Source organism: Stegastes partitus, unplaced genomic scaffold (genome assembly GCF_000690725.1).
Source record: "Stegastes partitus isolate 25-593 unplaced genomic scaffold, Stegastes_partitus-1.0.2 Scaffold475, whole genome shotgun sequence".
Classification (NCBI taxonomy): Eukaryota; Metazoa; Chordata; class Actinopteri; family Pomacentridae; genus Stegastes; species Stegastes partitus.
Window position 1 is genome coordinate 175,139 of NW_007578206.1, and position 25,295 is coordinate 200,433.

At 39.5% G+C, this 25,295-nt stretch overlaps 1 protein-coding gene across 2 annotated transcripts in view; it reads left to right on the forward strand.

Annotated features, from left to right (window-relative positions):
• LOC103360959 (proline-rich transmembrane protein 1-like) overlaps positions 1-25,295 on the forward strand; it is a 68,664-nt gene that overhangs the window by 42,065 nt on the left and 1,304 nt on the right. Inside the window, exons 1-2 of one of the 2 annotated variants that reach the window (XM_008286905.1) lie at positions 5,169-5,581; positions 6,665-6,886. In XM_008286905.1, coding sequence (XP_008285127.1) covers positions 5,438-5,581; positions 6,665-6,886 — 366 coding nt within the window. In that variant the 5' untranslated portion in view covers positions 5,169-5,437. Of the gene's footprint in view, positions 1-5,168; positions 5,582-6,664; positions 6,887-25,295 lie in introns of those variants that run through there. The other variant, XM_008286907.1, reaches the window with a different exon arrangement.

Below are 25,295 nucleotides of genomic sequence, written 5' to 3' on the forward strand. Positions count from 1 at the left end.
GTGGAAGTCTGAGCCACTCTGGATCAAATTTCTTATCGAGTCCATCTACGATGTTCTCCCTAGCCCAGCCAGCCTCTTCCGCTGGGGCCTAACAGACAGTCCAAGGTGCCCACTCTGCCAGAAAGGAGGACCACTGGAGCACATCTTGAGCTGCTGTCCAAGAGCTCTGGGAGATGGGTGTTACCGCTGGCTAAGTGCTGAAGGTCATCACTGAGATCATCAGCACAGGGATCATCAACAGCAGACACCAGCAACTAGCAAGGCAGAACATCGCCTTTTTAAAAGCCGGGGAGAAGCTGTACCAGCACATGAACCAACCCGGGGGGCTGCTCGCAACAGCTCGGGACTGGCAGATGAAGGTCGACCTAGGGAGACAGCTCAAATTTCCAGAAAACATTGCAGTGACCACACTCAGGCCAGACATAGTGCTGGTGTCTGAAACATCAAGGCAAGTGGTCCTGCTGGAATTGACTTTTCCCTGGAAGACCGAATGGAGGAGGCCTTCAAGAGGAAGAGGGCCAAGTATGAGGAGCTGACAGGCGAATGCCGTAGCAAGGCCTGGAGGACTCTGTGCAACCCCATTGAGGTGGGGTGCAGAGGATTTGCTGGCCAGTCCCTCATCAGGGCCCTCAAGATGCTTGGAGTAAAGGGACTGCACATTAGGAAGGCTATCAGGAACATCACAGACGCCTCTGAAAAGGCGTCAAGATGGCTGTGGATCAAGCGGGGTGATCCGTGGACAACACAAGCTTCTCAGACACAAGTCAGGGCTTGATCAACCCTGGCTGGGTCGCCTGGGAGAGGGTGTATGATGCTCTGAGACCCGGAACACCCAATGACCCCAGGATACATCACGGAAGATGTGTCTGAGAGTTGCGCGTGTAGTGTATGTTAAGAACTAGCTGGAGGAATGCAGGCTGCAAGCAGGTATGAGTTGCAGGGGGGCCCAAGTGGCAGCAGCTCAGGAAAAGCAGGAAAGCAGGCAGGAGACAGAGCGGGGACCGACAGAAACATGAGGGATGAACATCTATGGTATGGTAGCATGTGGTGGAATGAGCAGGGCTTTTATTGCAGAAGGTGGAAGATTGAGTGCAGGTGAGCCGATCCCTACAGTTGTCTCCAATACCTGCAATCAAGCTGAGCAGGGCTGGAGTGACTGAGGGTGAGCAACGAGGAGAAAGAGACAGAGAGGAAGGAGAAGAGAGAAGAGAGGGAGAAAAAGAGGGAGACAGGCAAGGGCTGGGGGGATCCATCCATCCACTATCTATACCAGGGGTCTCGAACTCCGGTCCTCGAGGGCCGCAATCCTGCAAGTTTTAGATGTTTCCTTCTTCCAACACACCTGATTCAAATGATCAGGATCGTTATCAGGCTTCTGCAGAGCTTGATGAATAGCTGATCATTTGAATCAGGTGTGTTGGAAGAAGGAAACATCTAAAACTTGCAGGATTGCGGCCCTCGAGGACCGGAGTTCGAGACCCCTGATCTATACACTGTTTAATCCTCTTTAGGGTCGCAGGGGGGCTGGGGTCTATCCCAGCTGACTTAGGGTGAAGGCAGGGGACACCCTGGACAGGTCACCAGTCGATTGCAGAGGTACACTTAGAGACAGACAACCAAGCACACTCACATTCACACCTACGGACAGTTTAAAATCACCAGGTAGCCTCAGCATATTTTTGGACCTTGTGGGAGGAAGCCGGAGAACCCAGAGAGAACCCACGCTGCACGAGGAGAACATGCAAACTCCACGCAGAAAGATCCCGGCTGTCCTCAACAGAATGCGAACTGGCGACCTTCTTGCTGGGAGGCAACGATGATAACCACCGAGCCACCTTGTAGCTTGTTTTGTTGCTGTTACTGTTTTTATCAATTAAAATGTATTATTGTGCAAAGGAGAAAATATCTTTCTGAAAACATGTGTTTTATAATCACTATGGTCTAAAAATGTATTAATTCTCTGTTGACTTTGTCTTTGACAGGGTGGACATATTTCACCAATTGTTTTTACTTTATCTGCTTACAGTAAATTCATTAAAAGTGTGGGAGCTTGACGGACATGTATTTACAACAGCCTACGGTCAACATGATACAGGGATATGAAGTTGAGTGGAAAATGTCACTTTTTGGGGGAGCAATCATGTCTCAAAGGCACTTTTTGGTGATATTGACCCCACTGGTACTAAAGCATAATCTGTTTTCCTGTCATTTCCCAAAGACACAAAACAATCATTGTTGCTGTTTTTGTTGTTGTTGTAGGATTACAATGGAAAAAGAGCCCTGTGTTTTGTTTTGCTGTTTTGTTGTTTTTGATTGAAAACAGGACAATTAAAAACTGTTTTATTGTTTTTTGTTCGTTTAAAACTGAAAGATGAAACTGGGCCCATCTTTATTAATTGTTGTTTTGAAATGGAAAAATAAAAAATTGGCTCATTCTGTTTTAATTTTTTGTTGTTGTTTTGAAATTTAAAAAAAAAAGATAATACCAAACCAGAAACAAAGTTTTATTTTCCACTTTGTTACATTTGATTTTTAATGTTAATGGACACTATGAAAACAGAAAGATGGGCCTGTTTTCTCTATTTTTATTGCTGGTTTAAAATGTAAAAAAAAAAAACAGGGCTTTAGTTTTTATTTCATTCAAACAGAAAAATTTAAAAAAAAATTGTTATTGTTGTTTTTCTTGTTTATTTAAAATAGAAAAATTAAAAATAGGACCAGTTTTCTGCTTTTTTTGGTTGATGGTTTAAAATGGAAAAAACAAAAGACAGGACTACACCAACCCAAAGAACAAGCTGTGTTGTAAACTTCCTCACATTTTATTTTCATGTCTCTGGACACCGTGAAAACAGAACAAAGGACCTTCAGTACTAAGACCCACCTCACCTGAACAGTTTCAGTGTTAGGAAGAGTTTTGATTTCCAGTAAATTCATCTGGAAATGTTGTTTATGGCCCTTCCTCTCCTGTCTCTGCCCCTCCCTGTTGCTCTAAGTGGTCCAGACTGTAATGAGGAGACACAAGTATCAAGTAGGATATTAGTAGCAGAAAATGACCAGAAATTGAACGCACTGGCATTTAAAAATAAAAGCCTAAAATATTTTAGGACCAATGACAATGTCTTCTAAATGTGCTGAAAACACTTTGAAAGTAAATGTTTATGAATTGCATGTGTTGTTTTGTTTTCTCAGTTGACTGCACATCACTTTTCTCTTATTGGGTGGTTATTTTCTAGCTTTTCATGTATTCTTCATAATTGTAAAATGTTTGGGGTTAATTCATATGTGTGTCAGTTTGAGTGTGAAGAGCAGCTTGCGTCTACATGTTCTCCAGTGTCTGTTGACATGTTTCAAGGATCTCGTTGAAAATTAGATGATTTATTTCTTAAATAGTTTGTCCTTGCAGCCTTCAAAAGCCAGTAAAGTCTAATTTGATCTTTGTTTATTATGAAATAAAACAATACAATAATCTTAGATGGTGTTCCACCTTTGTCTTACACTCAGGGAAGAGCTAAAAACTGTGATGTTCTCCTCTGTTCCATAACAACATGTTGAGAACAGAGGCTGAAATGTACAGAAATATTACACTGTGCAGATGTACTTATGCCCTGGACTATTTTTTGACATTCAAAGCTGAAAAAACACCCATATGCTGCAAGACTCTATGAATCAGGGACAGTTGGAAGACTTTTAAATTGCAGTAGGTCTCTTTGTATCCATTACCAGGCCAGAGTGCGAGGTGAAAAACTACAAAAACAGATATACTTGTCCCCACCTAAATGAAACAGAAATTAAGCACAACAACTGTACAGCCGTTTTAATCATGGTCGTATCAGGAAGCTGTTCACGCTTGGCTGCGTGTGTTTTAGTCAAAGACAGGCCAAAGAGTGACTGAAACTAAAGAGAGGAAGTGTTTAATTCACTATTTACTGATCGCCACCACGGATGCATAGTTGTACACTTGTTGAGTCAGTTATTTGGTGACAATGGATGTATTTAAACCGCTGAAACTTCAAATGTGTGGAGCTTAGATTTTGTGATGAACCCTTTTGTTTTCAGTTTGTCTGCTTGTGTTTTAGGTGCTGATCATTGGTGTTAACTGGGAACACCTTAGTTCAGTCTTTCCAAATCTATAAAGCTTTGGGTGCAGCTGGAGATCTCTCTCTCTCATTCTCCTACCAGGGTAGTTTTCTTTTGTTTTGTTTTTTTCTTTTTGCATTTTACGACACTCACACATCTTCACTCTCATGCACGTCCAACACTTCAAACTCCACAAGTTTTGTATTTAAGCAATCCCACTTTCTACAATAAATTACTTTGCAGTGTTTCTCCCTCTTTTGTCACGGCCTTGTAAGTGAGGTTGGCAACTTTTGTACTAAGCAAATATTTGCACACCTAATGCCCTGTGGACATTATTCACGGAACAAAGCAAACATAGTGTAGAGTGGGAATAACAGATGTCTTTATCCTCATGATGAGCAACATTTATAAGACACCGATGACCACATGTACGTTGTCTCATACTGTAGCTTTACATGACTCCATGCTGACTTGTGTTCCGTTTTGTTTGCACCTCCTGTGTTAATGCACAATATTTTTGTGACTGAGAGGTATATGGGTTAGTTTTATGTGACGAGTACACTGGTTGAAACATTATTTGTCCATTACATAGTAGCACTGATTTTCTGACACTGACACTAGTGTAACATACTATCAACACTCGTGTTAATTTTCAATTCTGTGCAGTACTGAAATAACTCAGGATGAGTAGAACAGACTTGACTTTTAGATTTTTAAAAGGCATTTCGCCTCTCGGATGAGAAACCTCTCTGAAAACAAACATCACAGACAGACGTCCAGGTGCTTTTACACTGAAGCTCTTAGGATTACTACGACCTGGATGACAGAGAATCTACACAGACTTTCACAAGTATTATATCAAAAGAGTGGACACATATGGAGACTTCTCTAGTGTCATATTTAACTCTCTCAGAGTTCATTTGTAATTTTGCTGTGGAGCCCTGCTGCTGATTTTACTCATAGCACTGCAAAAGAATTTGTTTTCTATTTATATTGTTGATCCTGAATGATAATAATAACAAACAAACTGATTGTCTCATCGTGTTTCACATTTTTGAAGATGCAGTGCATTCAAAAAAACAAACAAAAAAAGAATTGGTGCTTTTAATTTGAAAGAGGTGACCGGTAGGTTTCCTATTTACTCTGTCTGACTTGGTACTGATGGGAACACTGTGTTAAACCTCTGCATGTGAACAAACAGCGTGCAGGAGCAGCAGCAGCAGCAGCAGCAGGGTCGAAGTCAGGTTGGAAAAAGAAGAAAAAAAACTGGCGGTAACGAACAAATTGTCGTGGGAGTTACAGGAACACGGCGGTGAAAAGGGAGGTTTAGTTTTTCATGTGAGATTAAAGTTGCTGCATTATGAATCCCAGCAACACATCGAGCACTCCTCTACAGGACTGGACTGAGGAGAAGAGCCCCATGGGCCACCCGGCTCCTCCTCCCTACCAGGACGCCCCCTACCCCGGCATGCCCCCGCCAGGCCCTGGATACCCTCCACAGCAGGTAACCAGCACAGAAACACGCACAAAGGAGCAAAAAATGTCATCAAACATCACACAGTTTGGCTTTCAGTTGTGTTTCCTTTCACCTAAATGCTGCTAAACATCTGCATTTTAATGCAAAAAATAAAAAAAAACTGGCCTCCTCGTGTGTATCAGTGACATTGCATTCGTTTTCTTGTCTGTCCTGTTGTATTCTTTTATTTCCTGATGCAGTGCACCTTGTTTGTCTTAAAGATTTAAAAAAAAAAAAAAAAAAGTTTACAAAAAAGAAGAGTGATATGTAGGTTTTGAAATTATAACACATAAGGTGCTGAAAATGTCTCGGTCTTTCTGCATTTTTGGGGATTATTTTTGTTTTATTTTATTTTATTTTATTTTATTTTTATGTATGTATGTATTTATTGTGCACCATTTTGTACCTTTTCCGCCCCACTTCATGTTTTGAATGCCTTTGATCCTAAAAAAAGGAAAACCCAAAATTCCAAGCACAAGGTGACAATTTCAAATCCAGTGGAACATATTTTTGCAGTGACACTGTGTATCTCTTTAAAATATTTACTCTCCTGCAGATCACATTTAATCCTAGATGAGTCAACACACATAATGTTTATTTGTTGTCTTTTGTGCCTTTTGACCTCTTTAAATGTTCCACCTATTCACCCATAAATTAATTCAGTTAGACTTACCACAGGTCAACGAGATTTTTAGCTCAGGATCTTGCACATTCAGAACATTATGTACTCAAGAGACACTTCAGAGGCCTTGTTGCTTCTTAGAAGAACGATTAGAAATGGTTCTCTGCTTCTACTATAGCTCAACTGGTTGAGTTGATGACCCATGTACAGGGGCTGTAGTCCCCCGATGCAGTGGCCATGGGTCTGAATCCCTCTGCTGTTGGTCTTAAACTACAAGTGCTGATTTATCTTACTGATCTGATTATTTATTTGTCAGAACTTGTTAGGAAATGTTTTGATGTCATGTCCACGTTACTCCTCCAAATTGTCTGAATCCACTTATTTTCTCTTTGACAAACCTGCTTTGTTTCATCCAACAATGAGTCTGAATCGTACTTCCTGGCCTGCAGGGTTTTCCTCCACAGTACGGCGGTCCAGCATATGGACATCAGCCGTACCCGATGGTCCACCAGTATCCAGCTCAGCCCGGCACCGTCACTGTCCAGCCCACGGTGTTTGTGTCTGCGGGCCCTCTGGCCAACCCTGTCAACGACTACCTGGGCTACTCCATCTTCACCCTGCTGTTCTGCTGTCTGCCGCTCGGAGTTGCCGCCCTCATCTACTCCATCTCAGTGAGTTTCTTTAGGTTCTTTGTGGACTCTGGTGCGCTGACACCGATACACATTGCAAGATTTCTGCCAGAACCAGATCCATGTCAACTGAACAGTGGTTATTTAAAAAACACAACGGATATGATAAGAAAACCAGGCTGCATTTTTTTGAAGGCAACAACATGAGAGGCCTTTTTTGATTGCAGTGATGCAATTTTGAGATTTTGGGATGTTTTGCTTCCATAATGGGCCTTCTTTCAGACCAATGGAACATCCAAAATTTTGGTTTTTATTTTACTACACTGCTAATTTAATTTAGGAAACATATCCTAAATGGCTGTTTTCTCAAACAAGCAAAAAAAATTCTCATCGTCTGCTGGAAATCTCCACCTCAGCAGAACCTACCTGCACCAAACATTCTTACAGTTTACAAATGGGTTGTATTATTCATAGCCTGATTCCTAGAACATTTTATTCCTTAAAACATGGTGAAAAATTGATGTTTTCTTTGTGGTTATTGAGAGTATTTTATGATTTACATCATGCTAAAAAGAAAGAGGTAAAAAAAAAAAAGAAAAAGAAAAAAAGAAACCTAAATTCCTGTCTGGAAAACCCTTTGACATTAAACTGTCAACAAAATAAAATAAAAACTCTGATACTGGCTTCATCCAGTATCACATTTCTGTCCTGGAAATTGAAAATTGCAGCATTTTAGATAAATATTAGTTCATTTCTATGTTTAATCAGAAAATTTCAGAATACTTGTCTTTTTGAACATAATCAGCTGAGAAGGTTTTATAGTGATATTTATTAGTTTAAAATTGTAGTCTATTGCCTTCATCATAATAGAGAGAGAGAGATTGTAGTAAAAACAGCATAAATAGCTTTAATAAATGCCCTGACCAAATAATTGGAATAATCCAAAAGAGGACAGTGGCTCGCTTTTCAAAATAAAAGCCATAAAGTAACGTTGCTGCCACAGAGTGAATTACTGCGGATAACAAAAGATCATTTCAGTAGGACAGATACTGCAGTGGTAGTACAGTGGACTCATGACTGACCTCTTTTCAGCTAAATCTCTGTCACAGTAGCAACAATACAAATCATAGCTGCAGAAAAGATAATGGGGGAAACAGCAAAACCCCCCATTGTACACATGAAGAGGCAGGATTTAGTCAAGGCAACATATTGACCGTTTGCTGCTTTGACGTCAGCACTGAGCTCTGCTTGGAAGAAATTGGTGTTAATTTTCAACCCTCGTAAATAATTGAGTTCCAGGTTTGGATGAGGAAGTAAATGAAAATGCTGGGAAGCAAGGAGGCCTGTAAGAGAAGAGGAAGAGAGAGGATCATGTCTGCTGACAACCAGAGCCTCGGTTATGTGTTGTTCAGAAAACTCAGATCAGCGATAGAGATTTAACTGAGCTGAAAAGATCATGGCAGCAAACTTGAAACAGTGTAGGCTTTTTTCAATATAATCTTTATTTCTTGTCTCTTTTTTTAATACTGGTAATACAGTACGTTCTCCTCGGTTAGACTAAACATCTATATCATTTGCCAGTCATCACACGATCAAGTATGTTCTGCAAAAGTACAGCTACTTATTGTAAATCTCCAAATTCAATGAAGCAAAGTGAACCTTGTACAAATATGACACGGAATTCAGTTTTAATATTTGAGAAAGCTTTACATCACTTTAGTTTAGGATTTATTGTTTGCTTTATTTATTCTCCAGGTGTTTTTGTTGTGTGAGGCTACTCAGAAAGTTATTGAGCTTGTTCTCACACTGTCACTGGAGCTGTCTGGTGTCATGAACGTCCGGAGAACTTTGGTTGATTGTTTCCATGTGATCAGTGTTTGATCCTCAGCGGAAAATCGCTTGTGTGACGTCCGACATGCTTCTTAGATTAATTAAAGCCTGAAAATAACATTTGTTTAGCTCCAAACCCTTTGCTTAAAAAGTACGTTCACTGTGATTATTCAGGAGTGTTGTTTTTTCCCAGTGTGGGATAAATACTACAAAACCACTCATATTACCGATCATTTCATGTGATTTTGTTAAAATCCAACAGATGTGAAGCAAGATTAAATACATTCTTGTAAACTCATACAGTCTTACTGTATTTTACCTTCTTTTCCCTCCTAAAGTTGGTGAACTACACTGCGTTTAGGCTGTGAGCTGATAACAACGTACTGTGACATACCTTCTATTAGCAGCAGATGCTAAACTCTATTTTTAGACTGTCCACATTTAGCTGTCGCTGTTTATCTTGACGCTGGTAAAAACATGGAGAAGAGAGTTCCACAGTCATGCTATTTATGTGGCTGGTTGTGCATGCTTAGCATGTACGCTATATTAGAGCACAATGCTCTCGTTGTCCTTATCAAACAATCTGGTTGATATAAAGTCTATTAAAGAACCAAACTGTTCCTCTCCTACCACCAGTGGGACATTTCAATTCAATTCAGTTCAAATAACTCTATCTCCTGGGGGCAGTTCAAACATTTGACTGGTACCAGTCTGCACAATACTGTCATTTGTAGCAATAAACCTTATTTGACCTCTGCTTCCTCAACATGGACTCAGAATCCTTAAAATAGCAGTCATGCACACTTTAACTATCCGTAACAACAGACCAACACTTAAATAGCAGCACGTTGTTTTAAACCCAATCAGACTAAAAATACTTTATGTGAAACGCTTGTTCACGAAAACTATATTATGGCAACAATAAATGAAACAACATTGCAAAGCCTGTTTATTTTGTGGCTGTACCACTGAATCAAGTAGAAAATGGCAGCATGTCTGTGGATTATTGAGAAGAAGCAGTGACTCAGGCATCTGTATTGATCGGAGCTGCTGCAAGTGGTTCATCTGCACAGTCCTCCAGATGACATCAGCGAGATAAAAAGATGCTCTTTTCCATCAGTTGTAGCTGCATGACACAGCTTTGCAGCTCCAAATGGCAGCAACAAGTAAGCATGGAGCATGGAAGTGTATTGACCAGCTATGCCCAGTTTTTAAATGTTAAGACCAAAAGATATGATGTTGATCAGTGAAGCTTCTCTCTGAGGGAAGATGTTTTGCATTTCTGCTCTCCAATTTTTTGTTACTTATTGTCCAAGATACAGTATACACCAAAAAAAAGATAAATCTGTGATCGGGTGAAGTTAACTGTTGTTTGATAACAGTTGTTTACATTGTTTTATCATCGATCAGCTGCCAGAAGTTCCTGTTTTTAATGTTACCGTGGAGGTACAGGCAACATCATTGGTTAACTGTTGGTGTTGGAGAAAAAAGCTGAAGATTTGCTGTCATAGGGGGCATCTTACTTGAGTGAAGTCTGAACAAATTTATGAATATGTGGCTTCGACGTGCAGTGGAGATTACATTGTCACTAAAAAGACGTGGACAGTTTTTCAGTTTCCTTTAGTGCCATATTGCTTCTTTTGGGCTTGTTTGCTTCACTTAATGTTTTTAAATCAAAATTCTTAAGTAACATTTGAGGATTTATTTTATTTTTTTTAATTAAGTACATTGTTCATACAGGCAAAGCCCTGTACAACTAGAAAATGTGACGTACTTGTAGAAAAATATGTGATTATTTCTTAAAGTGTTTAAAGACATTTTGATAACTAATGCTGCAACTCAGACTTTAGCATTATTTGTTAATGTTTTCATATTTAGTCATTTAGATTAACTAAAGAATCCTATTATTTATGAAAGGCACACATTATTATCTATAATTTGCTTTAATGATAGCTAAAAAGTGCTGGTATTAGTGTTGGTAATGACCGTGTCTGGTTTCCTGTATTATAGTTAAACAACTGTTTCTCTACCTCCTCCATACTGAAGAATTTTCCAGACTAAAACATGGTCTTACTGCTGCATTTATCTGTGTGGTTCAGTGAGGAGACTTTCACAAAATAACGTGATGTTTAGCTCGTTGGAGCATCCCCCTAATCGCTGATGGGGTCATGGCTGTTTAAGAAACGAGGCTAGATCAAGCATGATCTCGAAACAAATGTCACTGTGACTCAAATTTGTGTTTAGTCACAGTCTGAACACTTGACCTTCCATATCTTCTTGGGTTGTTTTCTTTCTAAACTGTTACTCTGCCTGTACTTCCATCGTGGTTGAAGACAGTGGACCACATACTTTTAGATTTAGCTCATTAGGATATTGTGCAAATATTTTTCATGTGTCTCTACAATAACTCAGCCAGGCCTTGTAGAGTAAGATGCTGGAAAAGGAGACTGAAACACATGGAAACATTTCCCAGATCAAATTATCCTTCCTCAAGGGAACAGCCCCTTTTATTTTGATGTACTTTTTGCAGTTTCATAGCTACACGAATACATAGCAGAGCAGTGTCCCAGAGTCACTACTCTGAGGTATTTATAACCTAATGTGCTCTCAAAATACTTTATAATGTTGAAATCAGTGAGCTACGTAGGTTTACATTGCTGTTAGGCTGAGTACATCATACATTTTGTTGCCATAGCGGTCAAAAGCAGTTTTTTGCACTCCGTTTGTATCACGTTTCAAATAGCTGTTTCCATATGATTCCACTTCTTCAGTGTACAGCACAGACGTAGTGGGGCTAACTAAATTAGATTTGTAGTTTTTTTCTTGTTCACAGCTGTGTACATACTCTTAACAACTTCGTTGCTAAGTTGACAGCTGTAACACATTGCAGTTTCCATGATGCATTTCCACGCTATAAACAAAGATAAGATACTAATTAGTTGTGTAATGCGAGTTAATTCAGAGCTGTGGAGGCTGCAGGGTGACTGTAAGAGCTGATCTGCTTGGCACTGAGTAAAGCTGTGGGTTATGAGGACATAAGCCTGCCATTGTCTGCTTAGTTCGGTCAACTTTATGTTTTTCAAAATTACCCTGACTACAGGAAACAACTACAACAACATACACACTGAAAATGGTAAATGGAGGACTACAGGATTAGCTTCTCCTCAGATCTCTACGTGAATTAAAGCATGGCAGGAACCTTAATACAAATCTGGACAGCATAGCTTTATTTTTAATCATTAACGCGTAGAACTACATGTGTCTTACATTTAGCTCATCTTTCTATCAAATCTGATGTTACTACAGTTGCAGGAGCAGAATATTTCGTGAAGGCATCTCTGATTCCATCTCGCAGGTGTGATGCAGGTGTTAACATGTTTTCTGGCCATCAGTCAGTCGGAGTTGTTTCAACACATTTTTACTCTGGAAGCGTCGCATGCTACTGACACTGACTTGACCAACATGCTGATCAGTTCCATGAGATTCTGTGATGTAATGAAGTTTTGCAAGAAGCACATACTGCTTGCTTATCAGTGGTTTTTATGAGTCCAGTGAGCTCCTCCAGAGCTGAAGTACAGGCAGGCCTCACCTGCTGAGCACCGACTGGCGAATTACGTCTGTCTTTTTTATTAGTAAAAGTCTTCTTAACAAGTTGGCAGACATCATTTATTGGCTTTAGTGACTCTACGGCCATCCTTTTAGCGTGGTCTGGTTTTGGAACCAACCTTGAGTGGACATTTGAGGAACTGGCCCAGATGTCACCACTTGCTTTTGATGAGTAGTTCAACTGTTTCTGGGTCGTTAGTTGCGACACTCTGGTGCTGATTTTGCGCTGCCTCTTTCATGTAGCTTTTTTCCATTATCTTTTTTCATCACACAACGGTACTCTGAGCTGGGAATTTAGCATGGAAAGTCATTAGATGAATCCATTTTGTGTAACCGCAGGAAGGACATACAGCAACCACATGTAGAAGCCAAACCAAGAGGTCCAGCAGAAATCCACAGTTTTGCACAAACACCAACTTGCTGCAACATTACAATTTTGATTGAGAAACTGCAACATGATGTCATGAAGCTTTTGGTTTTGTCTGTTCGTGTACCTTCTTTAAAAATTCATGTCTTGTGTAAGACCGAATGAAGAAATACACAAAAAAAAAAGAGACAAAAAGTGAACTGCAGGACGTGAAAGAGGCCACTAGCCGGAAAGGAAGAGGCGTCGTTCCCCACAAAGATGTCGAGTCCTTATCTTTGTTTTTCCTCTTGTTAGCATTGATCAAGGAAGTAGTGTGTGGCAACATACTGATTGTAGCGCTTCAGCATTATGTGCAGTTCTTCTCAGACACTGATTTTGATGTCTTACTGAATAATTTCAGTGCAAAGCTTGAATCTGGAAATAACATTTCAGATAGCATGAATGCCGGTGATCCCATGATCACCTAATCAGTCTGGCAGTTTGGAGACCCCCTCTTGATTTTGTTTTAACACTGAAATTATACCAGAGGAGACGGATTAGACGGTGCCTGCTGTCTTCAGTATTCTCTTGTGTTAATACATGAGGAAACTGCACGAAGAAGAAAGGAGAGTAAGCATCTAAGATTTTAAAATTTGAAGTGAAGAAAGGGACAAAAAAAAAGGACAGAAAGACAGGAAAAAATGTGAGGTAGGAGGTGAACATTTTTGGGTTGTCTGTCGGTTTGGATGTGTGTCAGACTGTGTGTGTTCTTTATCAGTTTGAGAGTTTATAACAGAGATCTTAAACAGGAAAGAAGGCAGAGGCTGAACCAAGATAGAACAAAAACAGGCAAGAAGAGCACGAGAGATATGGAGCCGGCTGCTGGAAACTGTCCCACTTAACATTCTCTGTCTGGTATCTCAGCCACAATGGAAAAGACAGGAAAAGTGACCACTGAAAGAAGCCCAAGCTGACTAAATGTCACTTTTAAGTCCACTTTTTAACTTTTCTGCATAGAAAAACTACACTTGGACAATGAAGCAAGAATTAATTGCATCTGTTTGTCCCAGCTTCATCTCTGGAATGTATTAGAGACTCAAATGTAGAGAAAATGTGAATAATTTTCACTTGAATCCTGGAGAGGATTTGCTTGGAAATTTGACATTTGTAACACAACAACCACTGAAACGTCTAAACAAGCAGAGCTTTTGTCAGGATCTGACCGTCTCGCTCTAAGCCACTCCTCGCTTCTGTGACAGCGTTGTCAAATGGTCCTTTGTTTCCCGAAATATCAGCTTTTCCTCACAGCTTAGCTCCTATTGACAGTGGATGGATGTCCAGACAGTAACTGGAAGGTTTCCTCCTTCTTCTGCACAAGGCTGTAGTTGTGTTTTAACAGGCAGCATATTTGCAACATGAGTTCATATCCTCCCTCTTTTCTTAATTTATAATTTCCGCGCTGATTATATAAATCCAGGGAGTGAATCCAGCCAACCACATCTTCTCAGCTAATCTTAAATATGTGTCCAAAGATGATAACATTTTGGAATGTGTTGCTTTTCTGGAACATTGTTTGTCACTCAGCCATTTTTAGGGATTAAAGTCCTACTGATGACAGCTGTGCTGAACCACAGAGCTGCAGAGAGCCACATGAGGTCAAACACCTGTTGCTTGTTATCAAAATGGCCGGAAGGTCAAGGAGTGTTCTACGTCATTGGATGCTAGTATTGATCTTAATTAAAATATAATCCACCAAAAAAACACTACAGGTAAAACATTGGCTACAGCAAAGTCTTGACAGAAGCTCAAGAAACTGGATAATCACCAGAGCTCTGATATGTTTTTCTAACATAATTGTACAGTGTGTATTCTTTGGTGCAACAAAATACTGAATCAACAGAGAGCAAAGTTGATGCAAATATTAATTCAGCAGGCATTTCCACAGCTCAAACAGCAAACTGCATTTTTGTGCCTGCGCGCTGACAGCAGCATTATGTTTGCAGAAATGCGATATCTAAGGAATGCCTAAAAGGATTTTTTTTTCTAAATTTGGTGCAAATGTTCACTTGGACTCAAGGATGAACTGATTAGACCTCATGAAACACATTTTTGGTCTTAGCTCAATACATTATACACTAATTAGGACAGAATTTCACCCAAACAGTTGTTTAATGAAGTGATGGCATTTTTCATCCCAAAGGTCAAAGGTCAGAGTAATGTCAAAATGTTCAGTAAAAACCCTTTTCTAGCCATTTAACACCATAACTCTGGAAAAAAGAGATTATTGCCTTCTTTAACATTCAGTCAGATTGATGGCACTAATCTTGGGTGCACTTATTGAAACTGTGCTGATTGTATAGATCCTCTGTGCTGCCGGGTTGAAGATGTCTGTGAAGCATCTAGAATCTGTTTTGTGGCTTCTTTGCAGAAATATCCATACTCGAACATCCATCTACTTTCATGAGTATAACTTTGCATTGTGTCTTTCACCAGCTTTACTGGCCAAGCATGTGAACACATTCAAGGGCTCTGACTCTGTTTTGTTGTTTTTCTCAGTGAGCACGCACACTTGAGCATCTTCACCATATATATTATGAGCCTGGACAGACATTGGTGTAAACTGCAATTTGACCGGCTGGCAGTAATGATAGTTTAGCGTTGATTATGCGTTGGGAGGTTTGAGATTTTCTCAAGCAGAAATAATCGGCCACAACTTTTCAACTGAACATTTCACATGTGACAACCTATCTGAAAATGTTTGTTTCCAAATGTGGCTTTAGACTGATTTCTTAACCTCAGCTAAGTTATGTAAACTGGTCTACGTCCGGTGATTTTTTATGTAGAACTAAATGTAAGAGATTTACGGTCAAAGAAGTTGAAAAAGATTGATGAGAGCTGGCTTTCTTAGAGATGCCAAAGAGCTTCTTTTTGGTTTTGTCACAATGAGAAACCACTTCTTACACATAGTAAAATATTGATTAGTCAGAGCTCCAGTGTGCAAACATTCACTTGATTTAACTTGGGTACATGTGGCAATAGAATGCCATATTTAGCTTTTTTTTTTTTTTTTAACTAATTTGTGGTCACACACCTGTCTTAGTGCCCTAGTCACTGAGTGAAGACTAGAGGCTTCTCTGTGCTCAGCTGTCTAGTTAGCCTCCACTGATGCTTGTGAGATGTTTATGGGACATCTGTAAACTGTAGCTTCAGAAAACAGCCAGGGTTACACTCTTTCCCTCTAAACTGCATGAAGCATGTCAGTCACGCAATGCCACCCACCACAGCTAAATTCCCAACCCTAAGGAAACGTTGAGATATGCAGGATGGCCAACATTATACACTGCATTTATTGCAAAGGGTGCATTCAAAGCATGTCTAGAACTGTGCTCCTGTTGTTGCACTGTCTACATTTAAACACAAAAAAAAACCCCACAATGCCTCCAAGCAACTTGTTCTCTGCCATGACAGCTTCATGGTCAGCAAACCAAAGAAGTGTGGATTCAGAAATGACAACAAAACGTCCCTCTGCTTATGTTATAGCCAAGTGTGGCTACTTTTATTAGCTTTGAGCCTCAGATCTTGAAAAAGAGCAGGTTAAATGCACAGTTGTTTAAAAAAAAAAAAAAAAAAAAAAAGTTACCAATATGTGTGGAAATTGACAGAAAGGGTAACACTTTAAATGTATGGTGCACAGTTTTGGGTGCATAAGCACAATCAGTGTACAAAGTAGCAGTGAAGTGAAGCAGGTATTCCACTCATCCCAGCGATGAATTACTGTGGCACATGGTCTGTGTAGTGTCCTATCAGAGCATGCAGCTTTTCTTTTCTTGGTGGGATTTGTTGGTCACAAACTTGTGCCCCCTTGTGGATGTCATTCCAGAAAACCTAAAGCGTATAATACATCCCAGATGGGGGATTTTAAAGACCTACCTAGTGGGCCTTTGAAGTAGAAAAATCTCACAGAACTCACTTTGAGGAGGCAGGCGTCCCTGAAATCGGATGCGGTCTCGAGGGTGTGCCTGTTTAGGGTACTTAAACAACAGCAGCCACATGAGTCCCGGTGACCTAAAATCACTGAAAGAAAACTCAGTTGAATACACAGAACCTGTGTTCCTGCTTCATTATGCAGCTGAGTGTTCAGTCTGAAATCAGGCACATGCAAGTCAACCAGAGGTACAGAGAGTCCCCGTTGAGGAACGTCACGTCCCGTCACCTCCCCTCCCCTCCACTCACTCAGATGAAGGCTTGGGATGATGCCAGTGAGGGTTGTGCAGTTGGTATTTGATGAATGTGCCTTTAAATTTTCCAGGAAGTGGGCAAAGTGATGCTAAAGTGCAGCAGTGAAAAACAGACAGACAGACACGGGGGCAAAAACACACGACTGAGAAACAAAAAGTTTACGTGGCAAAGCTTGACTCTTCACTGTAAGAAAGGGAGATTGTGAGTGTTTGAGAAGGCCCTGCCGGCTTTTGGTATCTCTTCCATCCTGTCTTTCATCTGCTGTATTCAGTTCTGCTCTCTGATTTTTCTCACAAATATCAGCCCTCCCCCCTGCTCTCTCGTACCCATTCTTCCTCACAATGGCTGATTTCATGTGGAAAGTGGAGGAAGAAGACAGCAAAGCACAGATAGACACACTTGACAGCCAGACGGGTCCACTCTCAGAGGCAGAGCACGCTGAAAATACTGCAGAGAAGCACAGACGGGACAGGCAGCCAGTCAGGCAGCAGCAGGAAAGCCAAGTCAATCTGCAAAGAGCACTTAATCTAATAAAAGTGCCAGCGTATCGGTCTCCATGATGTAGTGTAATGATATTTTCTGGCAGGATGCAATGATGCATTCAAGGACCAATTCTTCAGAACCCAAGGAAGAGCTTTTACAGTCACCAGTCACAGGATAACACTTTTTACATGGCATTTCAGAAAATCCTATATATTTTTATGGGGCTGCAGTAGGTATCGTTTTAATTTTTCTTTTTCTTCTGAGATTTCTCCCCTGAAATTCCCAATTTTAGAACTTTTCCGTAAAACTGAGTATTTTGACAGGATTATTTTGTTACTCCTGTTACATTTTTACTTAGTCTGGGCCCATTTTTACCACAATTTAAAGTCCTGCACCACATGAGAATGGACGAAACAATATTTTCTTGATTATTTACTTTACTAATAATTTTTTTTTTAAAAACTAAATTCATTTGTACAGCATTTTCCCCCAAGTCCACAAACTAATGGGTGACGTCACGGTGTCTACGACTATCCTCCACGTACTAGATAGGCTAATTTACAAGGCCTACTTACTTTTTAGACCTCCGTAATCTAGATATTTTTCACACTACTCTGCAAATCTAGAAAGGTATTTCACCATGCTATCTGTATCTTCCAAAAACTTGCTGACAGCTCGCTCTTCTGAATGCCGCTTTTGAGCGATGCTGCGTTTAGTTTATTAAATTCTCAGTCTTTCATGTCTCCTCTCTGCTCTGTGTAAACACAGCCTGCAGTTCATCCGAAAAGTCACCGAAGTTTTGTCACGACCAGACGGCTGTACTACGAAGCGAAATTAGTGGGTTAGCGAGGTATGTTGAGCTTAAAGTCAGAGTTTTCAGTGTCAAGAATGCGTCTCTCTTTTTACCTGGCTAGATCTCCATGGTAACTGATGCTGTGGAGCTAACCTGGTCAGGAGCAGGGTATGTTCAGAGTTTTGGATTAAATTGGCTGGAAAGAGTGTCTCCCTTTATCCAAATCGTTTACTGACTATTATATGTGAGCGATATAGATTCTCAGCTGAGGGAATGTGTTTTATCTGCAAACATGAGTTGCACGTCACTAATATCACTGAATGAAGCCGTGTAGTAACAATATCGCACACTGTAAATATCGCGCTCCCATGGGAACCCGACATGTATTTAGTTGGCGATGCAGAAATCACACAAATATGTTTTTATGTTTGGCTCTGATTTGCTGTCAAGTCTGCTTACACTGCTGGTACTGCAGCTGAACACAGAAAGTGGATTATTCTACTGGTAGTTATTACAGAGAATATTCAATCAATAACATTCATTTCACTTTGATCTGGCCAAAAACTAAAGTAATATCCTACATTATGGGACAGTGTCAGACCTAAATGGACTTCAGTACAAGGTCATGTTTAAATATATGAAATTTAAAGTTGAACTTTAGTTGGAAATAAGGGGCTGCATCGGTAAATTATTATATATGAACACATTTAACAGTTTTCTATCAGCATTTCTGTCTTGAACCATTTGCAGTAGCGGTGCTTTTTACCATGATATTTTTTTTATATATTCCTCATTGCTCTCCATAAAAACAATGTGCAGAAGAAGAGATAAACGTTAAACGTCTCCTTTTTATTTGAACACACACAGAGTCTGAAGCAGAAAGTCTGAGCTGACTAAGAAAGTTGATAACCACCTTCGTAATACACATAACCTCTGACTGGGGCTTTAGTGTTTGTTGAGCCAGCTTACACAAAGAGAGCCTGGCTATGTCAAACTTGCTTTGTAGTACAGTCCTCAGTTCAAACTTTTTTTTTTTGTGGCAAATTTTTGAATGAGACCTGAAGAATAAAATGATGAAATATTCCAACCTTAATCTTAGACATCAAAATTTTCCTGATTAAACTGCACGTTGTAGATGATATATTTGAGGACCATTGCAATACTGAAAATCCAACGATTCTGCTCCTTTTACAGTTTCTGACTCATAAATGGTCTAATTTTGCTTTTGCAACCTGCTGGCAGGTTTTGAGTTCCGGATAATTTCTTAGAAGTTCACCATGATGTAATGAATTAACGTAATGAAACGATTTGGCACAGATTCTTGCAAAAATGCACTTTGCTCTGTATTATATATTACTTTATATGGAGATAACTGAAAATATCCATTTGGGGAATTAACTTAAGCACTGTCCCTATTTCCCCAATTGATGCAGTCATGTAATGTAATCATGTTGTGAACAGAGTGGAAACAGAGCTCATCATGATCTTCAGGTCCCGGAAAGTATGAGTAATGTCAACTGTCATCCTTTAAAGACATTTCAACTCTGTCTTTTGTTCTTTCTGTTCTCTCCAAAGAGAAAAAAAAAGTTTAAAAAATGGAAGAAAATCACAACACTGTCTGTGCAACCGAAAGAAACCATGACACAAAGCTATGTATATGACGATTTCATTGTGTTAGCTGTAGAGGGATATTTACTTGAATTTTTTCACCATAGAGGTGCTAAACTTCTGATTTTGGGACTACATAGAGTTGACTTGACTTGAACATATCTCTAGCCTGAGCTGCAAGAATTGTGCTGAACATTTCTGACGGTTATCAGACACCAGAGGAGAAATCAAACACCAGACACACACTCTCATGGCGTTGCAACAATAGCTGGTAATGGAGGTGTCATTCAGTAGTGCAGCACAACCTGATTTATTGACAGTGATAAATTCACTTTCATTACCTGCATGTAGCTATTTAGTTGTGTACTGTGCATGGGATTCACTGCGTTTATGCTGCATCTACAGTATGATAGTAGTCGTTTCTGATCAAGCAAATTGCAAGAAATGGCTTTCGGAGTCAGAGCATGAATTTAATTTTAATTTTTTTAATGCTGTAAAAATATTGTCTTAAGTTCAAGTGCTTTCTCTGCTTTTAGAGTGAAGGAATATGAAACTAACGGAACTTTTACTATAAAGATTCTGAGAGTTTATCGGGACAGTTTGGGGGACTTCCACAACCTCGCCATATAAATCCATACTGCAGTGAACAGCCCACACGATGTTTTGGGTAGAAGTGTTAGAAAAGGCTGTTATCAAGACTAAATATCAGCTCTGTGTGGAGTCAGACACATGCGAGTGTGTTTTCTGCATGAAGCCATCACATACATCATGATCCCATGATGGAATACAGTCAGGCTTACTCATTTAGTGCATCTCAGCTCTACATTACATTACCAGCTGTGATCCCATGACTGTAATATTCTATCACTGACTAGATGTTATGAGAGGGAAAGAATGTAAATAATTAATCTTGATTTATGAAGGAATGAGTAACTAATCAATCCTCTTTAAGAGCTTTGCGTTATATCTGGCAATTTTATTCACGATCCATTGTATTGTATAGAATTGGAGTTATTGGGAAGCATGTATCGAGGCTGAATCAGAGTGTTGTGTTATACAGCACCAGGATGCAGAAGGCAGCTGTGGTGCACAGGTTTATTATAATATAGAGAAACCAGGGGAGGGAATCCGGGGATGAGGGGCTGTTGCTGGGAAATGGCTGACGTAGGAATCCTGTTTGCTAGTGATTCTAAACATGGCCTGAAAAGCCACATTATCAAATAATCTGGTCTGAACATTAGTTCAGACCGAGATCCCAGACCCAATTTCTCCTCTGCTGTTGGGTGGGGTGAAACGAGGGTAAATCAGCCAGAAAACTCCTGCAGTGTGAGCCCAGCCTAAGAGAGCTGGCTAATGATGGAACCCACAGGAGCAAGACAATGAACCTCAAGTTGCTCCCAATGGCAGGCAGCACCTTGCATGGCAGCTCTGTCGCCATTGGTGTATGAATGTGATCTACTTTCAGATGTACGTCACTTTGGATAAAAGTGTCCGCAAAATGAAATTGTAAATTGTATTGCAGTTGGTGATTCGTGGATTGATATCCGGTGATTTCCCCCAAAGACGAACAAAGGCAAAGACACACACTGAAACAAAGAGAGGACAATTGTACACAAAAGGGAGAAACAAAAGGGACTGGTGGTCATGGTGTCATGTCCTGTTGAACGTATAACTGACCACAATGTTTAAAAAAAAAAAAAAAAGAAAGAAAAAAATCTAATCAGCAACTTTCACATCCCCTTTTTCAATTCATTGTCAAACCTGTTTGACAGTATAACGCAGTAAAAAGCTCCAAACTGTATCTTCAACTGATTCTGTCCCTCTTGTTGTTTGAACATATTTACTGAGTTCTCTCATTCTGTTTATATACAAATTATTAGTAGTTTTATTTTACTAAAAGCATAACATAGAAACAGAACATGATCCACATGATGTTAATGGTCGCCGTTTGACACTCTGGTTTCTAATGATTCATAAAGAAAGGAAAGGGGAAGGAGGAAAAAAGAAAAAATGTCAGTCATTGTTCTGAGTTTAAAAGGTCAACACTACAGAAGCATGAAGTAAGCAGCTACCCTGGCTTTGTCCAAAGGTGACAAAATCCTTCCTACGAGCTACTGAAAGCTGTTGTGCTTGTTTCATCTGTGGAAAAACCTAAATACTGCAATATCAGGTTGTGGTTTGATGGTTCCCTAGTTTCAAGTCTTAGTGCTACGCAAAGCTAATCCTCTTCTGGCTGTGGAATTAGATATCATGTGTTGATCTATTCATCTAAGTAAAATAATATCCATGTTTCCCAAACTGTCGAGCCATTTCTTAAACATTTAACAAGTGGCCAAAGTTGGTGATAGATTAGACATTTAAGTTTTCTTATATGCAGCTAAAACCTCAGTAAATATGCCCTAAACTAAATACAAGTAAAATTGCCTAAAACATGATAATAAAAATAATACTTTATTTATATAGCAACCTTTTTTTTTATTATTTAACATATTAAACTACATCAGATGAAACCATGCAGACAAAACACCGAATATACAAAACAATAAATAAAATGACCACAATGCAAAAGATTATTAGAACCCAAGCAGACCAACATAAAATTGTATAATATGAAAAGAACCGAGTAAAATATACAAGAACAAAATAAACTAACCACAATAAAACTAATTAAGAAGAGGCTATTATTGAAGCCTAAGAAAGTTTTCCTGATACCGGAGTAAAGTACATTACAGTAATCAAGTCTAAGGGTGATGAATGCCTCAATACAACTTCTGTCACTTGAGTATTAAAAGAAAGACTTGAATCTAAAACTCTGCGATTCCAGGCCTCTTGTTAAACATTTGTGGCTAATGGTCCCAAACCAGACATAAAATGCTCGGTATTGTGTCTGGAGCCAGAAGGATGATTATGATAATTGCTGTTTTGAAGTTACTGAAATTGACAAATTCTGAATTAATATTATTAATGAATAATGAGGGTGTCATTACTACCTACTTAAGTGGAACAATGGGTGCAAGTAAAAATGATAAAGGACACAGACAGGATCCCTGTGGAACTCCGCAGGTGAGTGGGACTCTTGGAAAAGATACCCCACCAATTTCTACTGAGAAGGATCTATTTGAGAAGTAAGAAACAAACCATCCATTGTAGAGCCACGTCACTGATACAAGACTGAGGAGAATCAAAAGAGAGTAAAGACCTACATTTGAGGACAGCCGTCGGGGATTAGTGACTCTAAAGAGGTTGGTCTTGGTGTAATGACAACAATTTTTTTTATAATTCTTTAAAGTCTTCATCTTAAAAACAAAATTACACTAGGGTCAAGGGGGGACAGTGGCATCTTTAAAATATTAAGGATAAGGAGTTATTTATGATAACTAAAACACTTAGACTTACTGTCTCAATATTTTGCTTTAAAAAAAAAAACATACAACATCTGCTAGTCGAAATTACATTAAAATAAAAACAAAAAGTAAACCTTGAAATACTTGAAATGCCTTTAAACCTAAGGGGCGAACCAAATCATGAGTGGTCAGGGCACATATCACATGTTTAAATATGCCCTCAGCAGCCGAGTCCCCGATTCAAGACCCAGCCGGCCAGATCATTGCTGCATGTCGGTCCCCGGCTCGCTTTTCCCACATTTCATGTCTATCTGAAACTAAAACGGTCCAAAAAAGGTTAAAACGTCTTTAGATGTAAGAAGCAGTGTTTGATTGTGAGATGACTGTGTGTTAATTATGCACAGCCATGAAGACAGTTTTTTTGGACATGCAAGCCAGACAGCTGCTGGTAATCATGACCTGCTGAACAGCCGCAAACATGGCCTCTCACAACATCTGCAAAACACACAAACACACATCCGGTCATTCGCACACACTCAGACTTATTTAGATACACAAAGAGACGTAATAGAGGTGTGAGTTGGAGTTTTATTTGATGAGGAAAGCACTTTGAGCTGCATTTTCTCTACCAAAGGTGCTGTAAGACGGTTCTCTCAAAATGTGGCAGCTCTTTTCGTTCACACTCAGATTAAACAGGATAATGGTTTATGATATTCCCAGTTTAGTATCCATCTTTTTCATTTCTTTTTTTAATCAAACCATCTCTGTATGTCCCTTTATGGATAATCTTCTCAATACTATGGTGCACTTTAACTGTCATACATGCTTGAGCTCATCTGAAAACTTCACACTGCAGAGCTTTTTGAAAAGTGTCAACAAAGACGGGATTTAAACTGAATCCACCCGCTTTGTTTGTAATATGAAAAAAAAGAAAGATATGTCTTGACATGTTGCATCCTGAAAGAAAAAATTGCTTTGTAAGTCTCACACATTACAGTCTAACCAGAGTACAGTATTTTTTACTTTCAGTTCCTATTCAGGGTTTGCAAATGCCGGAACTGTGCATATCAAAGTGGCCAATTTGGTAGTTTGGTTTCAGGAAGATAAACTCTTTCTGCACCTTTGACTCCACTACATATGATAAAGGCATTCCTACTGATTTACAGTGATGTACTGCCATGATTATGTCTGTGAAAGATGACTGTCTTACATGTGTGTTTTTAGAAATCTCCATTCAACAACACTGCGCTGTTATAAAGGTGACTTTACAAACTTAAACACATAGACTGTATAGGCTGAAGTAACTCAGTCATGCTCTTCCACTGAGCCAAGCGTACAGTTTTCCTCTTATGTAAGGTGTTTATTTTTTATGTGCCAACAATCCCACTGAGACAAATCAACATTTTAGTGGGAGTGTCTGTGTAAACTATGAAACCCAGAATGGAGTTTGTTCTTTCAACACTGTGTGTTTTCCCCAGAAATCTTTACAGCAACCAGAGACATTCTACTTTAAGTATCAGTCATATATACAGTGCTGAGAAAAAAGTATTCGCCCCCTTCTCAAATTCTTATTTAAAAAACCAAACCTGCATTTTGTGTTTACTTTGGTTTTCTTTGTCTAATGTTTAAATTTGTTTGATGATCTTAAACATTTAAGTGGAGGAAATATTTTTTTATAAAAATTGATTTCGAGAAGGGGACAAACACTTTTTCACAGCACTCTATCTTTGCATCAACAGTCCATGACTTCATCTTTGTGAAAGGTGTCACTCAAACTGACAGACCAGCAGAGAGCATCTTATAGCTCAGTGTTTTTGGTTCCTGGTCCACAATTTAACTGTTTTGGTTCATTGTCAACCATTTGATGCACGAATGTTTCACCCAAAAAGCTCCCAAGACAACTGCATGTCACCCTCCCATTAGGAAAGAGCAGACAGACGTGGTCAGTGACCAGCTGGTGCTGCTGCTTCATGCACTTTCTAGCCAACAAAGAGTCAGCTGCATCCCTCAAGACTTGGTGGAAACCAAAAACAGAGTTAAAAGAGAGACAATATTGTACTTACTAATTTTTTTCATTTAGTACACTAAAGATTGCTCTGAGGTTTCTGGTGGACCAGGATTTTCTTCCAAACTTGTTGTGGTTTGTGTCTGCCTCTCTTCGTCTGCTTATTGGAAGGACATAGATCTTATTCTTTCACAATT